This window comes from Oncorhynchus kisutch, linkage group LG28, assembly GCF_002021735.2.
Source record: "Oncorhynchus kisutch isolate 150728-3 linkage group LG28, Okis_V2, whole genome shotgun sequence".
NCBI classification, from domain to species: Eukaryota; Metazoa; Chordata; class Actinopteri; order Salmoniformes; family Salmonidae; genus Oncorhynchus; species Oncorhynchus kisutch.
In genome coordinates this window covers 16,954,534-16,975,677 of record NC_034201.2, presented here as the reverse complement: position 1 = coordinate 16,975,677, position 21,144 = coordinate 16,954,534, and the positions used below count along the sequence as shown (strand labels likewise).

At 40.6% G+C, this 21,144-nt stretch overlaps 1 protein-coding gene across 4 annotated transcripts; it reads right to left on the bottom strand.

Moving 5' to 3' along the window:
- Nucleotides 1–577: 577 nt before the first annotated feature.
- LOC109875652 (long-chain-fatty-acid--CoA ligase 4-like) lies at nucleotides 578–20,819 on the bottom strand. Of its 4 annotated transcripts, none has more exons than XM_020468051.2 (15): nucleotides 20,755–20,819; nucleotides 16,317–16,550; nucleotides 15,844–16,021; nucleotides 15,602–15,711; nucleotides 12,641–12,779; nucleotides 12,245–12,395; nucleotides 11,813–11,936; nucleotides 11,620–11,691; nucleotides 11,268–11,407; nucleotides 10,364–10,536; nucleotides 8,067–8,141; nucleotides 6,368–6,556; nucleotides 6,029–6,143; nucleotides 4,627–4,784; nucleotides 578–4,471 (listed from the first exon to the last, which is right to left on the bottom strand). In XM_020468051.2, exons 2-15 carry the CDS (start codon nucleotides 16,542–16,544, stop codon nucleotides 4,314–4,316), a joined length of 2,010 nt encoding a protein of 669 aa, XP_020323640.1. In that variant the 5' UTR covers nucleotides 16,545–16,550; nucleotides 20,755–20,819; the 3' UTR covers nucleotides 578–4,313. The 4 variants fall into 4 exon arrangements, with proteins under 4 accessions (XP_020323640.1, XP_020323642.1, XP_020323639.1 ...); XM_020468053.2 differs by having other exon boundaries at nucleotides 16,317–16,553; nucleotides 20,755–20,796; XM_020468050.2 differs by having other exon boundaries at nucleotides 16,317–16,870; nucleotides 20,755–20,794.
- Nucleotides 20,820–21,144: the final 325 nt, after the last annotated feature.

The following is a 21,144-nucleotide window of genomic DNA, read 5'->3' as shown; positions in this document are numbered from 1 at the left end:
ATTTCTGTTACTTGCCATGACTCCAAGTGAGCCCTATAATAAAGATGTACATTTGCTGTGAGCCCTACACTACCTATTTAAATGAGGAACCAGAATCGTTCATCACCTCATACCTTGGGCATGGTTTAAATTCAGTCATTATCCTTGTTGAAAGATTTGCAAAGCTTGCTCCAATGATAGGGAGAATCTCTCTTTCTTTACAGAACTGTGAAATAATGTGGTAGATTTAAACTAGTGAACCTAATTGTATATCATTGAACAATACTTAATATTATTCTGACACTTATTCAAATAATAAAAAACATTTTACAGTGGGCAGAAAGCTTTAATATATGCATATAAAAAGTACATGTACAGAAAACGACTTCACCAGAATGTACACACTGCCCATCCCTTATCACACATTGTTTCATACACGTAACAGATTTTTATAAATAATACAAATGAGCTGACAAAACATCAATATAAACCAATGAAGATAAGTGCTTCACAATTAACATAAGATGAACTGTTCTCAAAATAATTACTACTGCAGTGCATTCTTGGTTGATGTATAGTTAACCCTGAGTGTAAAAAATTTTAAAACATTGACAAAAAACATATAGTGGCTTTTTGACCTTTCTCACTCCTATTGGAACAGGGCCGTGATATGACATAATGGATTAGAGTCGTATCATGGCTAATTGTAACAGTGTCTTTGTTTTATCCCAATGTGTTGGCCATTGAGGATGGCTCAATTGGGATAGTTCAATTGTATTTTATGACATGAATGCATCCTGGAATATACATTTTTGGCATTAATTTGCACGTTTCAGTTGGTCACGACACCATAAATTCCCTCTTACTGCATTATATGTGACATTAAAAAGCTTCAGAATGCTATAACTCATTAGCTTTGAATGGCTGTACATTTGAAGTAAACTTGCCTATTCACAGCATTTTCGTCAACGTTCCACACAAAGTTTCAAGAAGCACAATTGTGACCTTTAAACAATTCAATAGTATTACATTTTTTTTTTTTAAATGGCTCAAAATTTAACTTGACCTTAATGTATATGCATACAAAATCTTTACATTCAAGTTATTTACACATGCTACTCAATTGGATTTAACAGCATCTAAAAAATTGCATTGAATTATATTGAGTATTTCATATCTTGATAAATATACAATTATTCAAGAGCATACAGACTATTAAATTGGCAGATCCAGAGGTCGGAAATGTAGAAATATTACATTATAAAGATGACTTGAAACATATAAACGAAGTCTATAAATATTGTACAGTATACAAAAACAGAGGTGTCGGTAGAGATCAGCATGAAACAAAGAGGCTAAAGGACTATCTTCAAACAGAAATGATAATCCATTCTGTAACATAGCAAGAATGATATTCACCATACCAGACCTAGTACCTGAAAAATCCAAAACATAACGTGACATGCTTGGGTTGGGTTGTGTCACCATGACAATGACATGAGCAGGTTCAAAACATGAAAACCAAAATTAAAACAAGCACAGGTGACATAAATTTCCAAAATTACACTCAGGTTTCATTTTTGTGCAATAGCCTGAAGGATTGTGGGGTCTCAGCAGTCTTGTGGCAGTAATGTGAACCTATGTTTAAAACAAGCAAATGTATACAGCAGCACTGTGGGGGCTTGCACACTAGGGGGCAGCATAATGTTTTATTTTCATCATACTTCCAGTAGGTTAGCAGGTATGGGCAACATTGATGGGAGTGGGGGCCACTCTGAATTTATCCTGATGGGCCACAGTGGCTTGCGGATCTGCGTACTCACATCCATACCCATACATGCAGTCAACTGATTTGTTCAATCAATCCATTTGTGCAGTTCATTTACTTAAGAGAGTTAAGTAATTTAACTAGAGTGGTGAGGAGGACGCTACCGTGTCCGGAAGCGACTTCACCATTCATTTTAAGGATTCAGTTTTACTCAAATATCATTTTAAGCTTTGTTTTACTATTGACAGTTACAGCTGATTTTTGGATTGTATATCAATTTGCTCTCCTTAAATTTGTGCCATCTGATGTACTCGTTTCAGTGTCTGAATTGTTTAACTTTCCCCCACCAGCTCCTGATATTAGGGCATAAAAACTACAATCTCTGTGTCCTGAATTAGCCTAGTGCACATCAGCTCAGCTATATCCTGTCCAGAGCTTGTTTTCCATGGTTCTCCCTTTTTGCTAATATTGTCTTACTTTTTAACTCTGCATTGTTGGGAAAGGGCTCGTAAGTAAGTATTTCACAGTGAAGTCTACACATGTTGTAGTCGGCGCATGTGACAAAATTTGATTTGACTAAACTAGCTGCCTATAACTATGCTAGTTTGGCTGGATAAATTACTTCCGAAGAGTATGGGTCCACAAAGCTACTCCTCACCACTTTATTCCAGTAGCCAGGGCCAGACCTAGCCTTTTGGGGGCCCTCAGCTAGATTTGATGGTGAAGAGAAAAATGTACATTTTAAAGTACATTTCCTGCAATTCTACACATTTTGTCATGGGGCAGAGAGAACAAAACTGACAGTTTTACAGCATATTTCCTGCAATTCTAACCATTTTGCTATGGGGGAGAGAAATCTTTACAGTTTTAAAGCTAATTTCCAGAAATTTTACACATTTTGCGAATCGATATACAATCCTGAAATCAGCTATAACTGTATTTGAGTGAGAGTGATTAACTAAATCAATAGGAGCCCTGGTCACGTACCTGATCGGAATTCGACCACGATTACTACAAGTTTAGAAAGCTGGAAAGACTTAATCTAAAAAATGTTAGCTGACATGGCTAAATGAGTGACTGTTGGTTACTGATAGAATAAGAGAAAAACTACTGATGCACACCAAATTTAGAAATTGCACCTGGTGTATTTTACTATTCTAACACTCAAGTGGGGCCCCGAATGAGTCCCGATAATGTTTTTATAATGAAAATACTTAAATAAATATATTTTTTTTGGGGGGGGGGGGGGGGCTGCCCTGTGTTTGGAAATTGATCGGGGGCCACCAATTGCCCAACTCTGTCTTACAGCTACAGGACATTTCTAAAATTGACAATGGCCAATTCACAAGACATTATGACACCTAACTCCCTTAGACAAAAAAAATAATACATTCCAAAGGCAAATTACAATATGCAAATACAAGACTTGCATTGCCAATTGCCCCCAAGCATGGAGACAACTACATGTACACAAATAGCTGTAACTAACCAGCTGATCCCTCTGTGCTGGACTTTATGGACTGACATTCATAATTTGACAAAAAATATGGCGTGGAACGACAATTCAACAGTTCACAGGCATAATGCTTTGAAGCATATGCAAACACACGCGAGCATATACACACACACACACACACACACACATTTACACACATTCCGAACTATGGGGACTGAGCCTTCTGCTCCCTATTCCCTCTCCTATGGAATGCTCTCCCTGACGACCTGAGAGCCTCTCCATCACTCTAAACTTTTAAACGGGCCTTAAATTCCACTTCTACAGAGTGTCTTTTTCAGTCCTAGTCCGAAGCAAAAAATAATAATCGCACCTCGACCACTATTGCTATTTTACCTGCCTTGATTCTAAATGTATGTTGTGTTTAAACACAGTGTACAGATATTAGGAACACCTGCTCTTTCCATAACATAGCACTGACCAGGTGAATCAAGGTGAAAGCTATGATCCCTTATTGATGTCACCTGTTAAGTCCATTTCAATCAGTGGAGATGAAGGGGAGGAAACAGGTTAAAGAAAATATTTAAACCTTGAGACAATTGAGGCACGGATTATGTATGTGTGCCATGTAGAGGGTGAATGGGCAAGGAACAATATTGAAATGCCTTTGAATGGGGTATGGTAGTAGGTGCCAGGCGCACCGGTTTGAGTGTGTCAAGAACTGCAACACTGCTGGGTTTTTCACACACAACAGTTTCCTGTGTGCATCAAGAATGGTCCACCACCCAAAGGACATCCAGCCAATTTGACACAACTGTGTGAAGCATTGGAGTCAACATGGGCCAGCATCCCTGTGGAACACTTTCAACACCTTGTAGAGTCCATGCCCTGACGAATTGAGACTATTCTGAGGGCAAAACGTGGTGCAACTCAATATTAAGAAGGTGTTCCTAATGTTTTTTTACACTCAAGTGGGTTTTTTTCCTGTAGAGCTTAGAGATAACTCTTATGAAAAGCACAATACAAATAAATATTATTATTATTATTATTCAGACACACATCACTGGTGAAAGTTGTAAGGAAACTGTTCTTTGGTTAGATCAGATGGTGGCTCTACTTCCCTCCGTACATTCTCTCTATATCAGTCTGAAAGTGATTCTTCAGCTCCTTCCTCTTCAATTTGAATGCATCTGTCACCAGGCCAGTCTCAGGGGTCCAGGGCTCTGGGCTTAGACGCACTTTCACTGGGATCTCAAAACGCTGCAGTTTGACTGGGGGGGGGGCAAAATGGTTAATATAAAAGGGATATGCATGGCATGAGCAAAGCCCTCGTCACACTGAAATTATGTGTCTATTAATTCTAGGTTATTGTCCATCTGGTTAGTCAAGTTAACAAGATATGTGTCAGAGTAGGTTTCAGCCTTACTTGAGGCAGCCACCTCTTTGATGGCCTTCAGGACCTCCTTCTCCATGGCTGGGTGGTTACAGATCTCCTCCCAGGCAACACTTATGCCGTTGTTATTGGCCAGAGTTGTCAGCTGCTTCTGGTTCGGTACCACAAAGCTTATCACGTAGTTCTGGTCACTAAAAGCAAGAGAAAATAAAATGATAGACTAGACTTGAGCATGCACATTGAATATGTTTTAGGGGTGATACATGTAGAATAACTACTAAAACATAACCACAAACACATTTGGTATCAATGTAAAACCTACAGTACTGTTCAAAAGTTTGGGGTCACTTACAAATGTCCTTGTTTTTTGAAAGAAAAGCACATTTTTTGTCCATTAAAATAACATAAAATTGATAAGAAATACAGTGTAGACATTGTTAATGTTGTAAATGACTATTGTAGCTGGAAACGGCAGATTTTTTATGGAATGTCTACATAGACGTATAGAGGCCTATGTAGATAGGTAACCTAGTGGTTAGAGTGTTGGACTTGTAACTGAAAGGTTGCAAGATCGAATCCCAGAGCTGACAAGGTAAAAAATCTGTTGTTCTGCCCCTGAACAAGGCAGTTAACCCACTGTTCCTAGGCCGTCATTGAAAATAGAAGGCCAGCATCCCGGAGTTGCCTCTTCACTTTTGACGTTGAGACTGGTGTTTTGCGGGTACTATTTAATGAAGCTGCCAGTTGAGGACTTGTGAGACGTCTGTTTCTCAAACTAGGCACTCTAATGTACTTGTCCTTTTGCTCAGTTGTGCACCGGGGCCACCCACTCCTCTTTCTATTCTGGTTAGAGCCAGTTTGCACTGTTCTGTGAAGGAAGTAGTACACAGCGTTGTACAAGATCTTCAGTTTCTTGGCAATTTCTCGCATGGAATAACCTTCATTTCTCAGAACAAGAATAGACTGACAAGTAGCAGAAGAAAGTATTTTGTTTCTGGCCATTTTGAGCCTGTAATAGCACCCACAAATGCTGATGATCCAGATACTCAACTAGTCTAAAGAAGGCCAGTTGTATTGCTTCTTTAAAATCAGCACAACAGTTTTCAGCTGTGCTAACATAATTGCAAAATGGTTTTATAATGATCAATTAGCCTTTTAAAATTATAAACTTGGATTAGCTAACACAACGTGCCATTGGAATACAGGAGTGATGGTTGCTGATAATGGGCCTCTGTACGCCTATGTAGACAATCCATTAAAAATCAGCCGTTTCCAGCTATAATAGTCATTTACAACATTAACCATGTCTACACTGTATTTCTGATCAATTTTATGTTATTTTAATGGACAAAAAATGTGATTTTCTTTATAAAACAAGGACATTTCTAAGTGACCAGTAGTGTATGTGGTATAATAAAGCAGACAGAAGAGTTACCTGTTTGCATATGCACAGATGTTGTCAATAAGGGGGCAGTTCTTCAGAGCAGACTCCACTTTCCCCAAGGACACATATTCTCCAGCCTGCAGTTTGACCAGGTCCTTCTTACGGTCTACAAACAAAGCAGAGAGGGTCAGTGAGAAGACTGAAATATGGCAGGATAGCACTGAGAGGTTTTATGGCAGTTAGCATTGTCTAGATAAATTTGAATAGTTTATGACAGTATTACTTCATGGTCATAAAGTGTAGAGAGGCAGCTGTTGTGCAATAAACAGTGAGCATGTTTTTATTATGTGTTATTACTCAGATGTTCTCCACCTCCTCTCAGCCACTCACCCACTATCTGCAGACAGCCATCAGAGTGGATCTCCCCCACATCCCCGGTACAAAACCACCTCTGGCCCTGCTCATCTACCCAGAAGTCATTGTTCAGGTGCTCGCTCTTATAGTAACCCATGGTAACGTTGGGCCCACCTATCATGATCTCTCCACGGGGGTGGGGTTGGTCCTGGCTGGTGTATCCACCTTGGAAACACAGTGGGAAGATAAGAGTGAGGCATGGTGGTAGAGAATAGCTGAATAAAAGGATTGTTTGGAACAGGAAGAAACTAACCACATGGAAACTAATCAAGGCACATAATGAGAGCCACATGCAAATACGGTAACAACAAGCAAAAGAGGCAAACAGGGCAGCTACTGAACGAGGATGTCCAGGTCATCCATGATTTGCATACTAAATGTGTGTGGAAAACATCATATTCACACTCCTTTACTTTTTCTACATGTTGTTCTGTTGCAGCCTGCATTTAAAATGGATTAAATAGAGATGTTTGGTATCTGGCCTACACACAATACCCCATATTGTCAAAGTGTTTAGACATTTTTACAAATTAATTTAAAAAATGAAAAGCTGAGATGTCTTGAGTCATTAAGTATTCAACCCCTTTGTTATGGCAAGCCTAAATAAGTTGAGGAAAAATGTGCTTAACAAGTAACATAAGTTGCATGGACTCCATGTGTGCAATAGTGTATAATAGTGTTATTAACATTATCTTTTAATGACTACCTCATCACTGTGCCCCACACATCCAATTATCTGTAAGCTCTCTCAGTCGAGCAGTGAATTTCAAACATAGATTCAACCACAAAGACCAGGGATCTTTTCCAATGCCTCACAGAGAAGGGCACCTATAGTATTGGTAGATGGGTAAAAACAAAGGAGACATTGAATATCCCTTAGAGGATGGTGAAGTTATTAATTACACTTTGGATGATGTATCAATACACCCAGTCACTACAGAGATACAGGCGTCCTTCCTTACTCAGTAGTCAGAGAGGAAGGAAACCGCTCATGGATTTTTACCATGAGGCCAATGGTGTAGCCACCCCTATGCTTAAAAATATGGAGAGTGGTACTCGGTAATGTGTTGCATTGAATTTGCTCCAAACAAATACTTATTATTCATGACAAAAAGTGAATTGCTTTTCCACATGTTTTGCAGTTTTACTTTAGAACTTGTTGCAAACAGGATGCATGTTTTGGAATATTTTTTATGCTTCCTTCTTTTCACTCTGTCAATTAGATATTTCTGTATTTCATTTTCAATACATTTGCATTGTCCAAAAATACGTTTTCACTTTGTCATTATGGGTTATTGTGTGTAGATGGGTGAGAATTATTTTTGTTTAAATTCAGGCTGTAACAACCAAATGTGGAAAGAGGCAAGGGGTATGAATACGTTCTGAAGGCACTGTATGTATTGGTTCTCTTAGAGGGATGAAAATGTAATTAAGCAAACGATATTTGTTGATGTGAAAATCAAAATGTACAGATTTTAAGGCTGTGTTATTTGATTTTGGGTGTGTTTGCCAGAAATTCTGGCATAAAAAAAATTGGGTCCCTGCTGAAAATGTTTGAAAACTGGTGTAAACAATACAGTACATTTTTTACTTGCAAGCTCTCCTCAACAGTGCAGTACACTTTATCAAAAATGTTCAGAAATAAGTGTGTGTTTCTATAGGCTTACTGTCTTACCCTCAACCCAGTCTCGTAGTTTCACCTCACAGCAGATGAGGGGGGCTCCTACTCTCCCAGTGCTGTAGTCTGCAACTGGAGTCAAAACACACAATCACAGATAAATAAAGACACCACGTAGAGTTTAATACTTGATGCCAGTATTAGGCTGTAACCCAGCCCACTAATCAAATCAAATGTATTTATACAGCCCTTCGGACATCAGCTGATATCTCAAAGTGCTGTACAGAAACGCAGCCTAAACCCCCAAACAGCAAGCAATGCAGGTGTAGAAGCACGGTGGCTAGGAAAAACTCCCTAGAAAGGCCAAAACCTAGAAAGAAACCTAGAGAGGAACCAGGCTATGAGGGGTGGCCAGTCCTCTTCTGGCTGTGCCGGGTGGAGATTATAACAGAACATGGCCAAGATGTTCAAATGTTCATAAATGACCAGAATGGTCAAATAATAATAATCACAGTAGTTGTCGAGGGTGCAGCAAGTCAGCACCTCAGCAGTAAATGTCAGTTGGCTTTTCATTGCCGATCATTAAGAGTATCTCTACCGCTCCTGCTGTCTCTAGAGAGTTGAAAACAGCAGGTCTGGGACAGGTAGCACGTCCGGTGAACAGGTCAGGATTCCATAGCCGCAGGCAGAACAGTTGAAACTGGAGCAGCAGCACGGCGAGGTGGACTGGGGACAGCAAGGAGTCATCATGCCAGGTAGTCCTGAGGCATGGTCCTAGGGCTAAAAACCAGACTCTGAATATTTCTAAAATCAAGGTTTTCTTATTAAAGAATAAGCATCAGTGCTCATGCACATCTGGGGCATGAAGCGACACACGTACTTGTGCTTCAGACTGACCAAAGAGCGGAGGCACACAATTTCAACACTGCTTTGATCTATGAGGAAAATCAAATCCATAATATCAAAACATAATATATTTTTTATCAAATATAATATTGTGTTCGTTTTTAAACTAAGAGCATGTACATTGTCCTCTGCCTTCCAAGAAAGTTCCAAGAAACATTGTCCTGAGGTCCTGTTAAATGATATGGCCTTATCAGACCCAGTGGTTATTTGGCATCATTTGACAAACTGTTTCACACTCAAATACTGCTACATAGCGTCTCACAAGCATATCCTTCTACATTCAGAATGGACTGAAAAGTGACAAATACCTGCGTGACCTAAACAGCAAAGCCGATTGAAGTTAAATAGTTATATTTATTATAGCTGCCATTCCTCTGTCATCAACAATCCCAGTATCATAGAACCTTTCACAGGTTGGTGCTTGAACAAAGACATTTACCTCTGAGTATGTGTGTTTAAAGACATGAAACTCTCAGGGCAACTCAATATATTAAAAAGAAGCCTGAGCAATAGCATGCTCTCAAATACCTGTTTTGGCTAAAGCCCAAAATTGCCATAGCATGCATTGGTATAATTTCCTAACAAAAAACACAATGGTGAAGATTCTCAAATGACAGAGCGCCCACCATTCTCCTACACACTACTACTACGATTAAAACATCTACCTGCCACTCAGATTTTTTACCAGCCAAAATATTAGATTAAAAAAACAAACACAAATGGATGACCATGCTCTGTAATGTTTCTAAAACAAGAAATGTATTGGTAAGAAGTACCGTGGTTTATTACTCAATTTCAGTACATTTTTTGTGACCCGAGTCTTTCAATCAAAATATCAGGATCAAAATGTTCAGCTGCCCCTTTAAGGGCGGGAGGTTACAGTGGAGTCCTGTCACGTGTCTGTGAGATTTAGGATAGGGCGTCTCTTTGCTATAAGTTGAAGCAGCAGACTCAAACTAATGTTTAAAAACAACCGAGCTTGTGAACATAATAATGCAAATAGCCAGGAAACACAAGGACAAAGTCTCACTTTACTTTGTAGACTTTTTAGTAAATTAGACAAACTTGTATGCAAGTGCGCAGCGCCTCCAAAAATGAATATATCAGCACTTCACCCATTGCGCACAGCTCCCCTGTCAGGCAATGTTTTTTTTCACGAGGTGGGATATACAGCTATGAAACAAAACCAAAGAAATACTTTGAAAACAGCTACTGCAGCAGTTTTCTAACTCTAACTCCACATGTGCTCATCCTGGACTTTTTACTATTTTTATTCGCAAATGTAATGATTTCACTGTAGAGCACTGCACATTGACCACCCACCAATGTGGCTGGTGAAATATACATTCTTACCCACCAATACCAAAATCTACCCGCATTTGACAGGTGTTAATTTTATGCCCTGACCCCAGTAGTAGTAGTCCATGCCTGTGCCTGCCCTGACTCACCCTCTGTGATGGTACCTGCTCCACAGGTCTCTGTGAGGCCATAGCCCTGTCCCACGGGGCAACAGAAGCAGATGTTCATGAAGCGCTGGGTGGCGGAGGACAGGGGTGCTCCTCCTGACAGCATCATCCTGATGTTCCCTCCCAGCAGAGCCTTCACCTTCTTAAACAGCAGCCTGACGGACAGGACAGAGGAAGGAAATCAACTTCGACCTTAACCATTAGTTCATGTTTACTGATGAAATTTCACTCTGATATCAAATAGAGCTATTTGGTAATCACCCCTAATCAGTCAGAAGGACACCCTGATATCTGATAAGCAGCATTGACTGGCAGACACAAAAATATGGTTTCCTCCAAAACCAGTCAAAATACACACAAGCATAAATACACAGATTCCAGAGGTAACCTGTCTAAATGACTACCGCCCCGTAGCACACACTTCTGAAGCCATGAAATGCTTTGAAAGGCTGGTCATGGCTCACATCAACACCATCCTCCCAGATGAACAGCTTCTACCCCCCCAAGCCATTAGACTGCTGAACAGTTCATCAAATGGCCACCCTACTATTTACATTGACCCCTTTATTATTTATTTATTTATCTTCATCTCCTCGTATATAGCCTCGTTACTGTTTTTAATGTGTTACTATTTCGTTTTTTTATTTAGCAAATATTTGTCTTCGTTTTTTAACTCTGCATTGTTGCGAATGGGCTCATAAGTAAGCATTTCCCTGTTAAGTCTACACCTGCTGTATTCGGCGCATGTGACCAATTACATTTGATTTATGCACTAATCTTGTATCAGGGATCTGACCTATAGAGATAGCTATGTGCATGTCACAGGATTGTGTATGGTAGATAGAAACATGCTGCAGTGTGTGTGTGTGTGTCCTTGTGTACTCACATGTTGCAGAGTGGGGCATCGTAGCCCATTTTGATCTGTTCCAGTTTGTAGTTGTAGCCCAGTTTAAACAGAGTCCTCTGCACATAGCTCATCTCCTGCACCTTGTTCATCACATTCTTGTAGATGCGGTCCATTATTTCCTGTCAGATAACAGATAAACATCTTATATCTCGGCTTCCACCCTCTACAGAGGACATCAATGCTGCAGGATAGTTATGAAAGAACAAACATAATAACCTGTTAGAAGATGTCCTCTAGAGCGGACTTCTTCAAATCTCTAACGGAGCCTTTTCATAGAACACTAACACATCAGCGATAAGCAGACAGGTTAAGGAAGGATGCTTGTTCTTACCGGTACAGCTGCCATCAGAGTAGGCCTCAACACAGAGCAGTCTCCTTTACTGCCCTTCTTGATTTTTGTTGACTGCAAAAGAGAAGATATCAAAATAACAGATTGTTGCCAACATTGCAAAAAACATTTTTGTTGTTGTTGAAATATGCATGATCAATTCTATCGTTTTAGATCAAACTGCTGAGTCTATTACCTGGTCAGAGAGTGTTTGTGGAGAAGAGTAGCCAATCCTGCAGCCATACGTCATACATGAGATTTCAGCAGTCATTTCCAGCACATGAGCTAGAGGCAGGTAGCCAATGTAGGTATCCTTTGGCCTGCACATGGACACAAACATGACTTAGCAATATGAAGATGAGACAGCACTTTACATCATCAATATCTGTAACCCTGCACCACAGTGGTTATGCACTTCCACAATACTGTTTATCTAATTATCAAGTTCAGTCAAAAGAGTGCATGATTAATCATGTTCAGGCAAGGGTATCATCAGTACATTACACTGTTTGTCTGCTGTTTCAAAACATTGTGTCTGACATGGGAATGTGACGCAGAGACCTGACTAGCCTAGTTAAATGTTGGTTATACACTTGATAGAGGCGCTGCAGTAGAGTGCTCTGCTCACCCCAGTCCTGGGATCCTCTCACACTGGCCCGTCATGCCAGCGATCAGGTTGCTGTGGATGATCATGACTCCTTTGGGTCGTCCTGTGGAGCCGCTGGTGTACATGACCACAGCCAGATCTGTGGGCTGGGGGCGCTGCACAGCTACACTCACTGCCAGGAGCACAGGGGACACGTCACTACGCAGTGGGGAACTAAACTTCCAGCATATTATACTTCATCAGACTTTTTTTAGCTGCTTATACATTTGACCATCTCTACAATGGCATTTGGGCCATATGTAAACTCAAGTTTCAGTGCAAACACTGTTTGACATAACAGGGTGTCCTAAAACAGTGACCCAACAGTGTGACCTGTGTTTTGTATATGAAAAGTGCTGTTGATGTATGTTCACATACAGTTGTCAGGTTTGGCTCCCAACTCCTGTACTGCCTGCATGCTGTAGATCTGAATGCCCTCAGGGTAGCCTGTCCGGCTGATGCTCTTGTTGTCCACATATATAACGTGCTTCAGGTTGAGCATATCTGGCAAAACATTCTGTCAGACACATAGGAAGACATCATTATTTGGCATGACTTTGAACATGAGTAATCTCAGCCCTTTAGGGTTCATTCAAGTTTTGATGATATCAGGGGTTTGTTTTTCAGGTGAACAACACATCTCAGTTCACACACAAACACCCCATGTGTTTTTAACTTCCTCCTTCACCTACAGAGGTGATTACACTCATCCTGTCTGAAAAGATAGCTGGGTCATTCCCTTTGAGAAGTGTAACTTGGTTCTCCTAATTTTAACATTCTGTAATAAAGAGCACATATTCAAATTCATTAAAAAAACATGTTTTTTCCATCTCAAAGAGGTTAATTAAATAACAAACATTACAATGGTAAGGGCCAAATAAAGTAACAGGGCTGACTGTAACAGGGTTGGAGATTTCATGTTAATTCAGCCATAAAGCCCCTCGTGACAGGAGGAATGGAAGCTTGTGTGCAACACTGAGTGGCAATTGAATGCAAGTTTCAACCCCCCCCCAAAATATTGCTAAAACATCTCTAGTCTATCTAATGTTAACAGGGTTGACGTGCTCGACCCACTCAGTTTTCCACCACAAAACATCAGAAAATGACCAAAAAGAGTAGAACCAGCTCACCTGCTTTTACACTGTGATTATTAGACGTTCAATGTTTCTTTAAACATTTTTCTTTAGGTAATAGTTTCACCATATTAAAACAAGAGTTCAGTTCATGTAACAGGGTTCACCTTAAATGAATCACTGGGACTTTATAAAGCAACAGAAATAACTAGGGCTGATGGTGAAACTTGTTGAAATGTTTGGATTCCATGGGTTGAAATATTCCTAGACGTGGCACAGGGTGGACGGAGGGACGTGTCAAAATGTATCATTTTGTCACTTTAGCAAGCCTTTATTCAGATTTATTGAACTATCCATGTGGTCTTTCTACTTTTAAACTCGGACAAAACAGAGATGCTTGTTCTAGGTCCCAAGAAACAAAGAGATCTTCTGTTGAATCTGACAATTAATCTTAATGGTTGTACAGTCGTCTCAAATAAAACTGTGAAGGACCTCGGCGTTACTCTGGACCCTGATCTCTCTTTTGAAGAACATATCAAGACCATTTCAAGGACAGCTTTTTTCCATCTACGTAACATTGCAAAAATCAGAAACTTTCTGTCCAAAAATGATGCAGAAAAATGAATCCATGCTTTTGTCACTTCTAGGTTAGACTACTGCAATGCTCTACTTTCCGGCTACCCGGATAAAGCACAAAATAAACCTCAGTTAGTGCTAAATACGGCTGCTAGAATCCTGACTAGAACCAAAAAATTTGATCATATTACTCCAGTGCTAGCCTCCCTACACTGGCTTCCTGTCAAAGCAAGGGCTGATTTCAAGGTTTTTACTGCTAACCTACAAAGCATTACATGGGCTTGCTCCTACCTATCTCTCTGATTTGGTCCTGCCGTACATACCTACACGTACGCTACGGTCACAAGACGCAGGCCTCCTAATTGTCCCTAGAATTTCTAAGCAAACAGCTGGAGGCAGGGCTTTCTCCTATAGAGCTCAATTTTTATGGAACGGTCTGTCTATCCATGTGAAAGACGCAAACTGGGTCTCAACCTTTAAGTCTTTACTGAAGACTTATCTCTTCAGTGAGTCATATGATTGAGTGTAGTCTGGCCCAGGAGTGGGAAGGTGAACGGAAAGGCTCTGGAGCAACGAACCGCCCTTGCTGTCTCTGCCTGGCCGGTTCCCCTCTTTCCGGCCAGGCAAGAGGGGGCTGAGTCACTGGCTTACTGGGGCTCTCTCATACCGTCCCTGGGAGGGGTGCGTCACCTGAGTGGGTTGAGTCTCTAATGTGATCATCCTGTCTGGGTTGGCACCCCCCCTTGGGTTGTGCCGTGGTGGAGATCTTTGTGGGCTATACTCAGCCTTGTCTCAGGATGGTAAGTTGGTGGTTGAAGATATCCCTCTGTGGTGTGGGGGCTGTGCTTTGGCAAAGTGGGTGGGGTTATATCCTTCCTGTTTGGCCCTGTCCGGGGGTGTCCTCGGATGGGGCCACAGTGTCTCCTGACCCCTCCTGTCTCAGCCTCCAGTATTTATGCTGCAGTAGTTTATGTGTCGGGGGGCTAGGGTCAGTTTGTTATATCTGGAGTACTTCTCCTGTCCTATTCGGTGTCCTGTGTGAATTTAAGTGTGCTCTCTCTAATTCTCTCTTTCTTTCTCTCTCTCGGAGGACCTGAGCCCTAGGACCATGCCTCAGGACTACCTGACATGATGACTCCTTGCTGTCCCCAGTCCACCTGGCCGTGCTGCTGCTCCAGTTTCAACTGTTCTGCCTTATTATTATTGGACCATGCTGGTCATTTATGAACATTTGAACATCTTGGCCATGTTCTGTTATAATCTCCACCCGGCACAGCCAGAAGAGGACTGGCCACCCCACATAGCCTGGTTCCTCTCTAGGTTTCTTCCTAGGTTTTGGCCTTTCTAGGGAGTTTTTCCTAGCCACCGTGCTTCTACACCTGCATTGCTTGCTGTTTGGGGTTTTAGGCTGGGTTTCTGTACAGCACTTTGAGATATCAGCTGATGTATGAAGGGCTATATAAATACATTTGATCTGATTTGGTCTATATTAAAGGGCATTTCATTTAATATAACAGGCTTTTAAAATGTAATATTCGTGCACAATTTCTACTTAAAATATCAAAGGGACGCAAAAGGCACCCATTTCGTGGAACGACCCAGCTCTCTTTCCCACTGAGAGAGGAGCTGAGAACAGTAGTGTGTACTTAGGCTGGAATGTGAACCATTAATTTCCCCTAATATCTCCAACCTTGAGTTTAGTCTCCAGTAGCTCTGCGCTGGTGATCAGGTGTGTGGCCCCACACTCATTAAGCCCAAAGGCCACCGCTTCCTCCCCCAGGGTGGCATACAGAGTGACCACTGCAACACAACCAAACATGTTGTTTATATGCAAACACACAGCACAATGTTATCAGAAATATTACTGTTCTATTACTCTATATGCTAGTGTTACATCATTAAACAGGGAGATGTGTTGCAGTCAATGCCTACATGGAAAGTTGCGTCTGAAGCAGGCCTGTGCAGTGATCATCCACTCTGCCCGTGTCTCACAGAAGATGGCGATGGTACTCTTGGGCTGCTGGCCCAGGGCTGCCAGTCCACTACCTAGATGGCTGATGATCTGGTCCACCTCGTCATAGGACAGCCACCTGTACTCCCCCAGGATCAGCTGCAGTAGAGGAGAGAGCACAGGAACAGGATATTAGGGTTAGTTCTACTAAGGGCCTTCAGTTCACTGGGGAAAATATCCCACTGGAGAGTCAAATCAAGTTATTTCCTGTGAAAACGTTTATGACATTCGATTCAATTACTTCACAAGAGGGGATTTAATCTAGGACAGTTAGATGTTATATGAAGTTATACAAACCTGCTTCAGGTCGCATAACCGAAGTAACTTATTTCACAGAACCTTCACTGCACTCTAATTCCTTTCTGGTGCGATGGAGTGTGTGTGATCACTCTACCTTCTTAAAGATCTTGCCGCTGGTTTGCATCTCGTTCTCCTCATTTAGGAGCTCCCTGGTACCCAGGCAGTCTGTGTTGCCGAAGCGCTGCACTGCATGCTCAAACAGCTTGTCTAGAGTGTCCTTTCCCTCAAAGTCCTCCCGGGCCAGGTTGTCAAAGTTCTCCACACAACGATAGGGGCCATCTGCTTTGCCTGTGGTGGACTTGGCTTTCTCTCTCTTGGCCATGGCTTTCTTCTTCCCAGCATCAGTGAGGAAATACCATGGGATAAACGTGATGAGAGTGTACAGCCACATCAATAGGTACACAGGCAAGAAGACTATGTAATGCATGTCAACTTTGAACATCATGGTTGAAGGTGAGGCAGAAGTGGAGAGAAAGAGAGACTTGAGGGAGAAGTGTCTGTGTCAAGGAGAGTTCAGACGGTTCAGCTCTCAGGTCGTGGAAAGATTGCCACGGCAGGTGGCAGTAATTACAGATGGGACAGGTAGCAGCACATGCACCCAGACGACTCAATGGAAAGGCTTGACACAAGAGGTCTGTGATGCTAGCTCTATAGACAGCAGGGTGATTGGTCGAGAATTGTTCAGCATAGGGGAAGAAGAAAAAAAATGGATAGAAAGAGAGAGTTGGAGAGAGAGAGAGAGAAGCATGTTAGTCATATTGAAGCACTACAGCTAGGAGCTAGCCAGTAGCCACAAGTATGCACTGTGCATAATGCAAAATCTAATTTATAGACAAGCCACACTGAATGACTATTTGTTTTCAGAGGCTTTTTGAATGTGTTTCATGTCAAAGCATATATTCCAATGCATCAAACCTAGCTGCATTTTATATATATCATTATAGTTTTTATATTGCTGGACAAAATAGCTGAGTTTCAATGGAGTACTGCAATGGCTGATGCAGCTGTACACAAACATCTAGGCCCATGTTTGGTCAATGTTACTTAAGATTTGACAATCTTTTATCTTATCTATAATTGATGCTTGCAGTGTGCAATCATTTCCTAGCACTGGAAGAATGTTAGGTCAGTGTTTTAAAAAGCTGAATGAACACCTGTATTTATTTATTTATATATATATATATATATATATATATATATATATATATATATATATATATATATATAAATAAATAAATACAGGTGTTCATTCAGCTTTTTAAAACACTGACCTAACATTCTTCCAGTGCTAGGAAATTCGTCCTGTATTTATTTATTTATATATATATATATATATATATATATATATATGGGGCGGCAGCGTAGCCTAGTGGTTAGAGCGTTGGACTAGTAACCGGAAGGTTGCGAGTTCAAACCCCCGAGCTGACAAGGTACAAATCTGTCGTTCTGCCCCTGAACAGGCAGTTAACCCACTGTTCCCAGGCCGTCATTGAAAATAAGAATGTGTTCTTAACTGACTTGCCTGGTTAAATAAAGGTAAAATTAAATTTTAAAAAATGATATGCCAATTGGTGGTGCCTTGGCTAAGACAGAAAACAATTATATGGTAGAATAATCAGAATGAGCAACAAGTTGTTAATAAATAAATAATAATATGAATAACCATTTGGGTGCTTATATTTGCCCTATCATACACGTGTGAATTGGAAATGTGTTTTTGCATATCCCAACTCTCCCTGAGAGGTTGGGGCCACTGCCAGGGTATGCCATTATCAACGGTGACCCTGGAGCAATTAGGGTTAGGTGCCTTGTTCAAAGGCATATCGACAGATTTTCCACCTTATCGGATGTGGGATTTGAAATAGCAACCTTTCGGTTACTGGCACAACGCGTTAACCACTAGGCCTACCCTAGGAAAATACCCCTTGAGAATGACTTAGGCCTAAATGAAAAGACTGAAATACAAAGAAGACAGAGCTCAGCAGAATGGTTATAAAGCCAAAGAGGTTAGGCTAGGTTAAGTTAAATGGGAGATCGACAGCATAGCCTACATGAAACCTTACCGTTTACTAGTAAAATATTTTAAACATGTAAGTAATATCAGTAACGCATTCATTTACTTTCTTATTTCGCTTTTACTTTCACCAAATTTCTGGTGCCACTTGGCAACCCTTTGGACCTAAAGGTAACTGCCAAAATAAAGGAAATACAAGTATATCGAAAGCACCATGTAAGCCAAAGTATTTTTATTGCGCAATTATTTCATTGCGCAAGATTCTAAGATGGCAACTGGCAAGAGCAATACCAGCACACTAGAAAGTGTAAAAGTGTCACAGAATGTTATTCAGGACTTTATCCAAGCCTAAACAAAAATTGTATTTTAAGCCCTGAACAAAGAAAATAAAGAGTTGAGCCCTATCCTCAAGTCCATCTTCTTCTTTATATCCACTATTCAGTAAAACATTCAGACCAAACCATATCAAACCATGTAATACCATATAATACAATGAGAGCCACAATGTAGCCTAATGGAGGTCAGCTTGACATCAGAGGAACACAGTGTCAAAAGACCTACATTCCATTGAAAAGTTAATCGAATTGATCTTACTGCTGCTACTGTAACTAGTAGCTGAGCATGCCTCGACAGAATCAGAACTTGTACAATTTTTCATGTTGGAATGCTTGCATCATGATCTGCTATGTTGCCCTGATGATGAAATGCTTGTCACTTGACATCCCTCCAGACAGTCCCTGTTGATGTACTAATGAAGGCTCAAGTGCTTATCGTGCTCATATGCCACTGATCTGCCTAATTCCATTTACTACATAGGCACAACAACACTCAGGCATAACAACTCCGAAAGGAATCAGCCAGGACAAATTCCTTCTTCAATCAATATTTTTATTCAGTGAGAGAAAAAACATCTTCCTACCACTTTCAAATATCCATTATAAAAAGGCAGGTATCAGGTATATCAGCCCTTGAAACAGAATCAGAATTGTGGGAGAGCATCATGCATTTGGCAGAGGAAAGACCACATGCACACACTTCTGAAAAACACTACACCGGTGAAGAGCAGCCCGAAACAATGCAACCCTTTTGAGAGAATGAACAAGAGAAGAAATTGGTTACCTTACCTACTGTTCTAAGGCAAGCTAACAAAACAAAGGTCTTCCTCTTTTCCTGAACAAATAGCCTAGTCCAGGCAATGTTTATTGTACACAAGACGACTGTAGATTATTCACCCCTAGTTTCAGCTCTTTGGTAAACTCAGCTGCAATCACAGAGCTAACATACATTCTCCTGCTACCACCCACAACTGCTCTAATCCAATAGGAGATTGTATTGGACAGGAAGTGATGAGATTCCTCTCTACAGTCATAGAGGGGACAACAGGACAAGACTTAATTAGGTACTTTACACCACTGCGTAAAAGCATGTCATTGGTAAATATATTCACCTTGAGGTGATGTCAATGACCTTTCACACACTGAAGAATACTGTGTGACGCATGAAACGTGTGACCAAGACTCATAGCAAGGCTGTGTTGTAAGAAAGGATAATCAATGCTACTGCTGTGTCTATAAAAACACATGCCAGAAATAGACAAAACTAGCAATACAAGCCTTGTACTGTAGCTCAAGCCTTTAAACACAAGTCTACATCAAACATCAGTACGGATTGTAACACAAACACCCGATCAAAACAATTTAGGGTGATGACTGATTTAAAGTGTGCCCACCAGACTTTGCATTCATTTTCTCTCCTGTTATTAGGACTGGTACTGCAAATTCATTTATCGATATCACATTTTGTTCTTGGTGAATAAACCATATCACCATCACGTGTGGTGTATATATAACACATATATAAACTTGTATATAACCCACATCAAATAGTTTGTTCAAACGTTAATTAGTTGTATACAATTGGGAAATGTTACATGCCTTTGAGATGGACATCTATAAAATATACATTTTTTTTTTATCCAGTGAGTGAAGCCATATCCGTGTCTGACCGAGAGTAATCTCACATAGTTTCGTATCTGAAAGTCGTGCTATTAATCCCAACAAATGTACGATCATTGTTCACATAAGGGAAGAAAAAAAAAACGGGCAACTGTTATACTCCAATATACATATAATAATGTTTGAAAACTGAGACCCACGCGGCACTGTGCAAGACACCCATGATGTGCTTCATGTATTTGACATGAATAGGTGTCGTTGCTGAACAAAAATGTAAACCACATGTCGTAGAAAATTACTATGACGTTTTGTCGGATGCCTAGCAAATAAAACATACTAGCAACAAAAATGTCACATTGTGGCTTCTAGCGAGGCAGCGTGCGCTGGCCAGATACCATAGGCGCATCATCATAAACAAATATATGAATGAAGTTGGCATAGATGGCTTTCTTACATTGGATATAAAAAATATATATAAAATATTGCCACATGTATGTAAATAAGATGATGATAACAGATTATCTAGCAGTTTACTGAGCCATTTCCCTAGCTAGTATACTTACCTCAGAAACCCAGACGTCAGCGGGACCGCGTCAGGATGAATGACCGACAGTAACCTCCAACGAAGAGACTAACCCGGAAACTTTACGTCATATGAGTCCATCTTTCGGAGCCAATGAGAATGGGTCTGAAGACCATACCTATTTGATGCTTTGGTTTATTTTAGGTTTGATAATATTGTCACAATTTATATGCATAAGCATTTCAACCAGTTATAAGTAATTAATCTCATCTGACTCTAGTTTACACTTGTGAATGAGGTGAGTCATAATGTAATACAAGATCCCTGTAGACTAAGCAATACATTTTACTGTATGAAATATACATTGCCGTTAAATCGATATTCAGACATTACACTCTGCTGCATTGTGAATGAAAATACTGGTAATGGA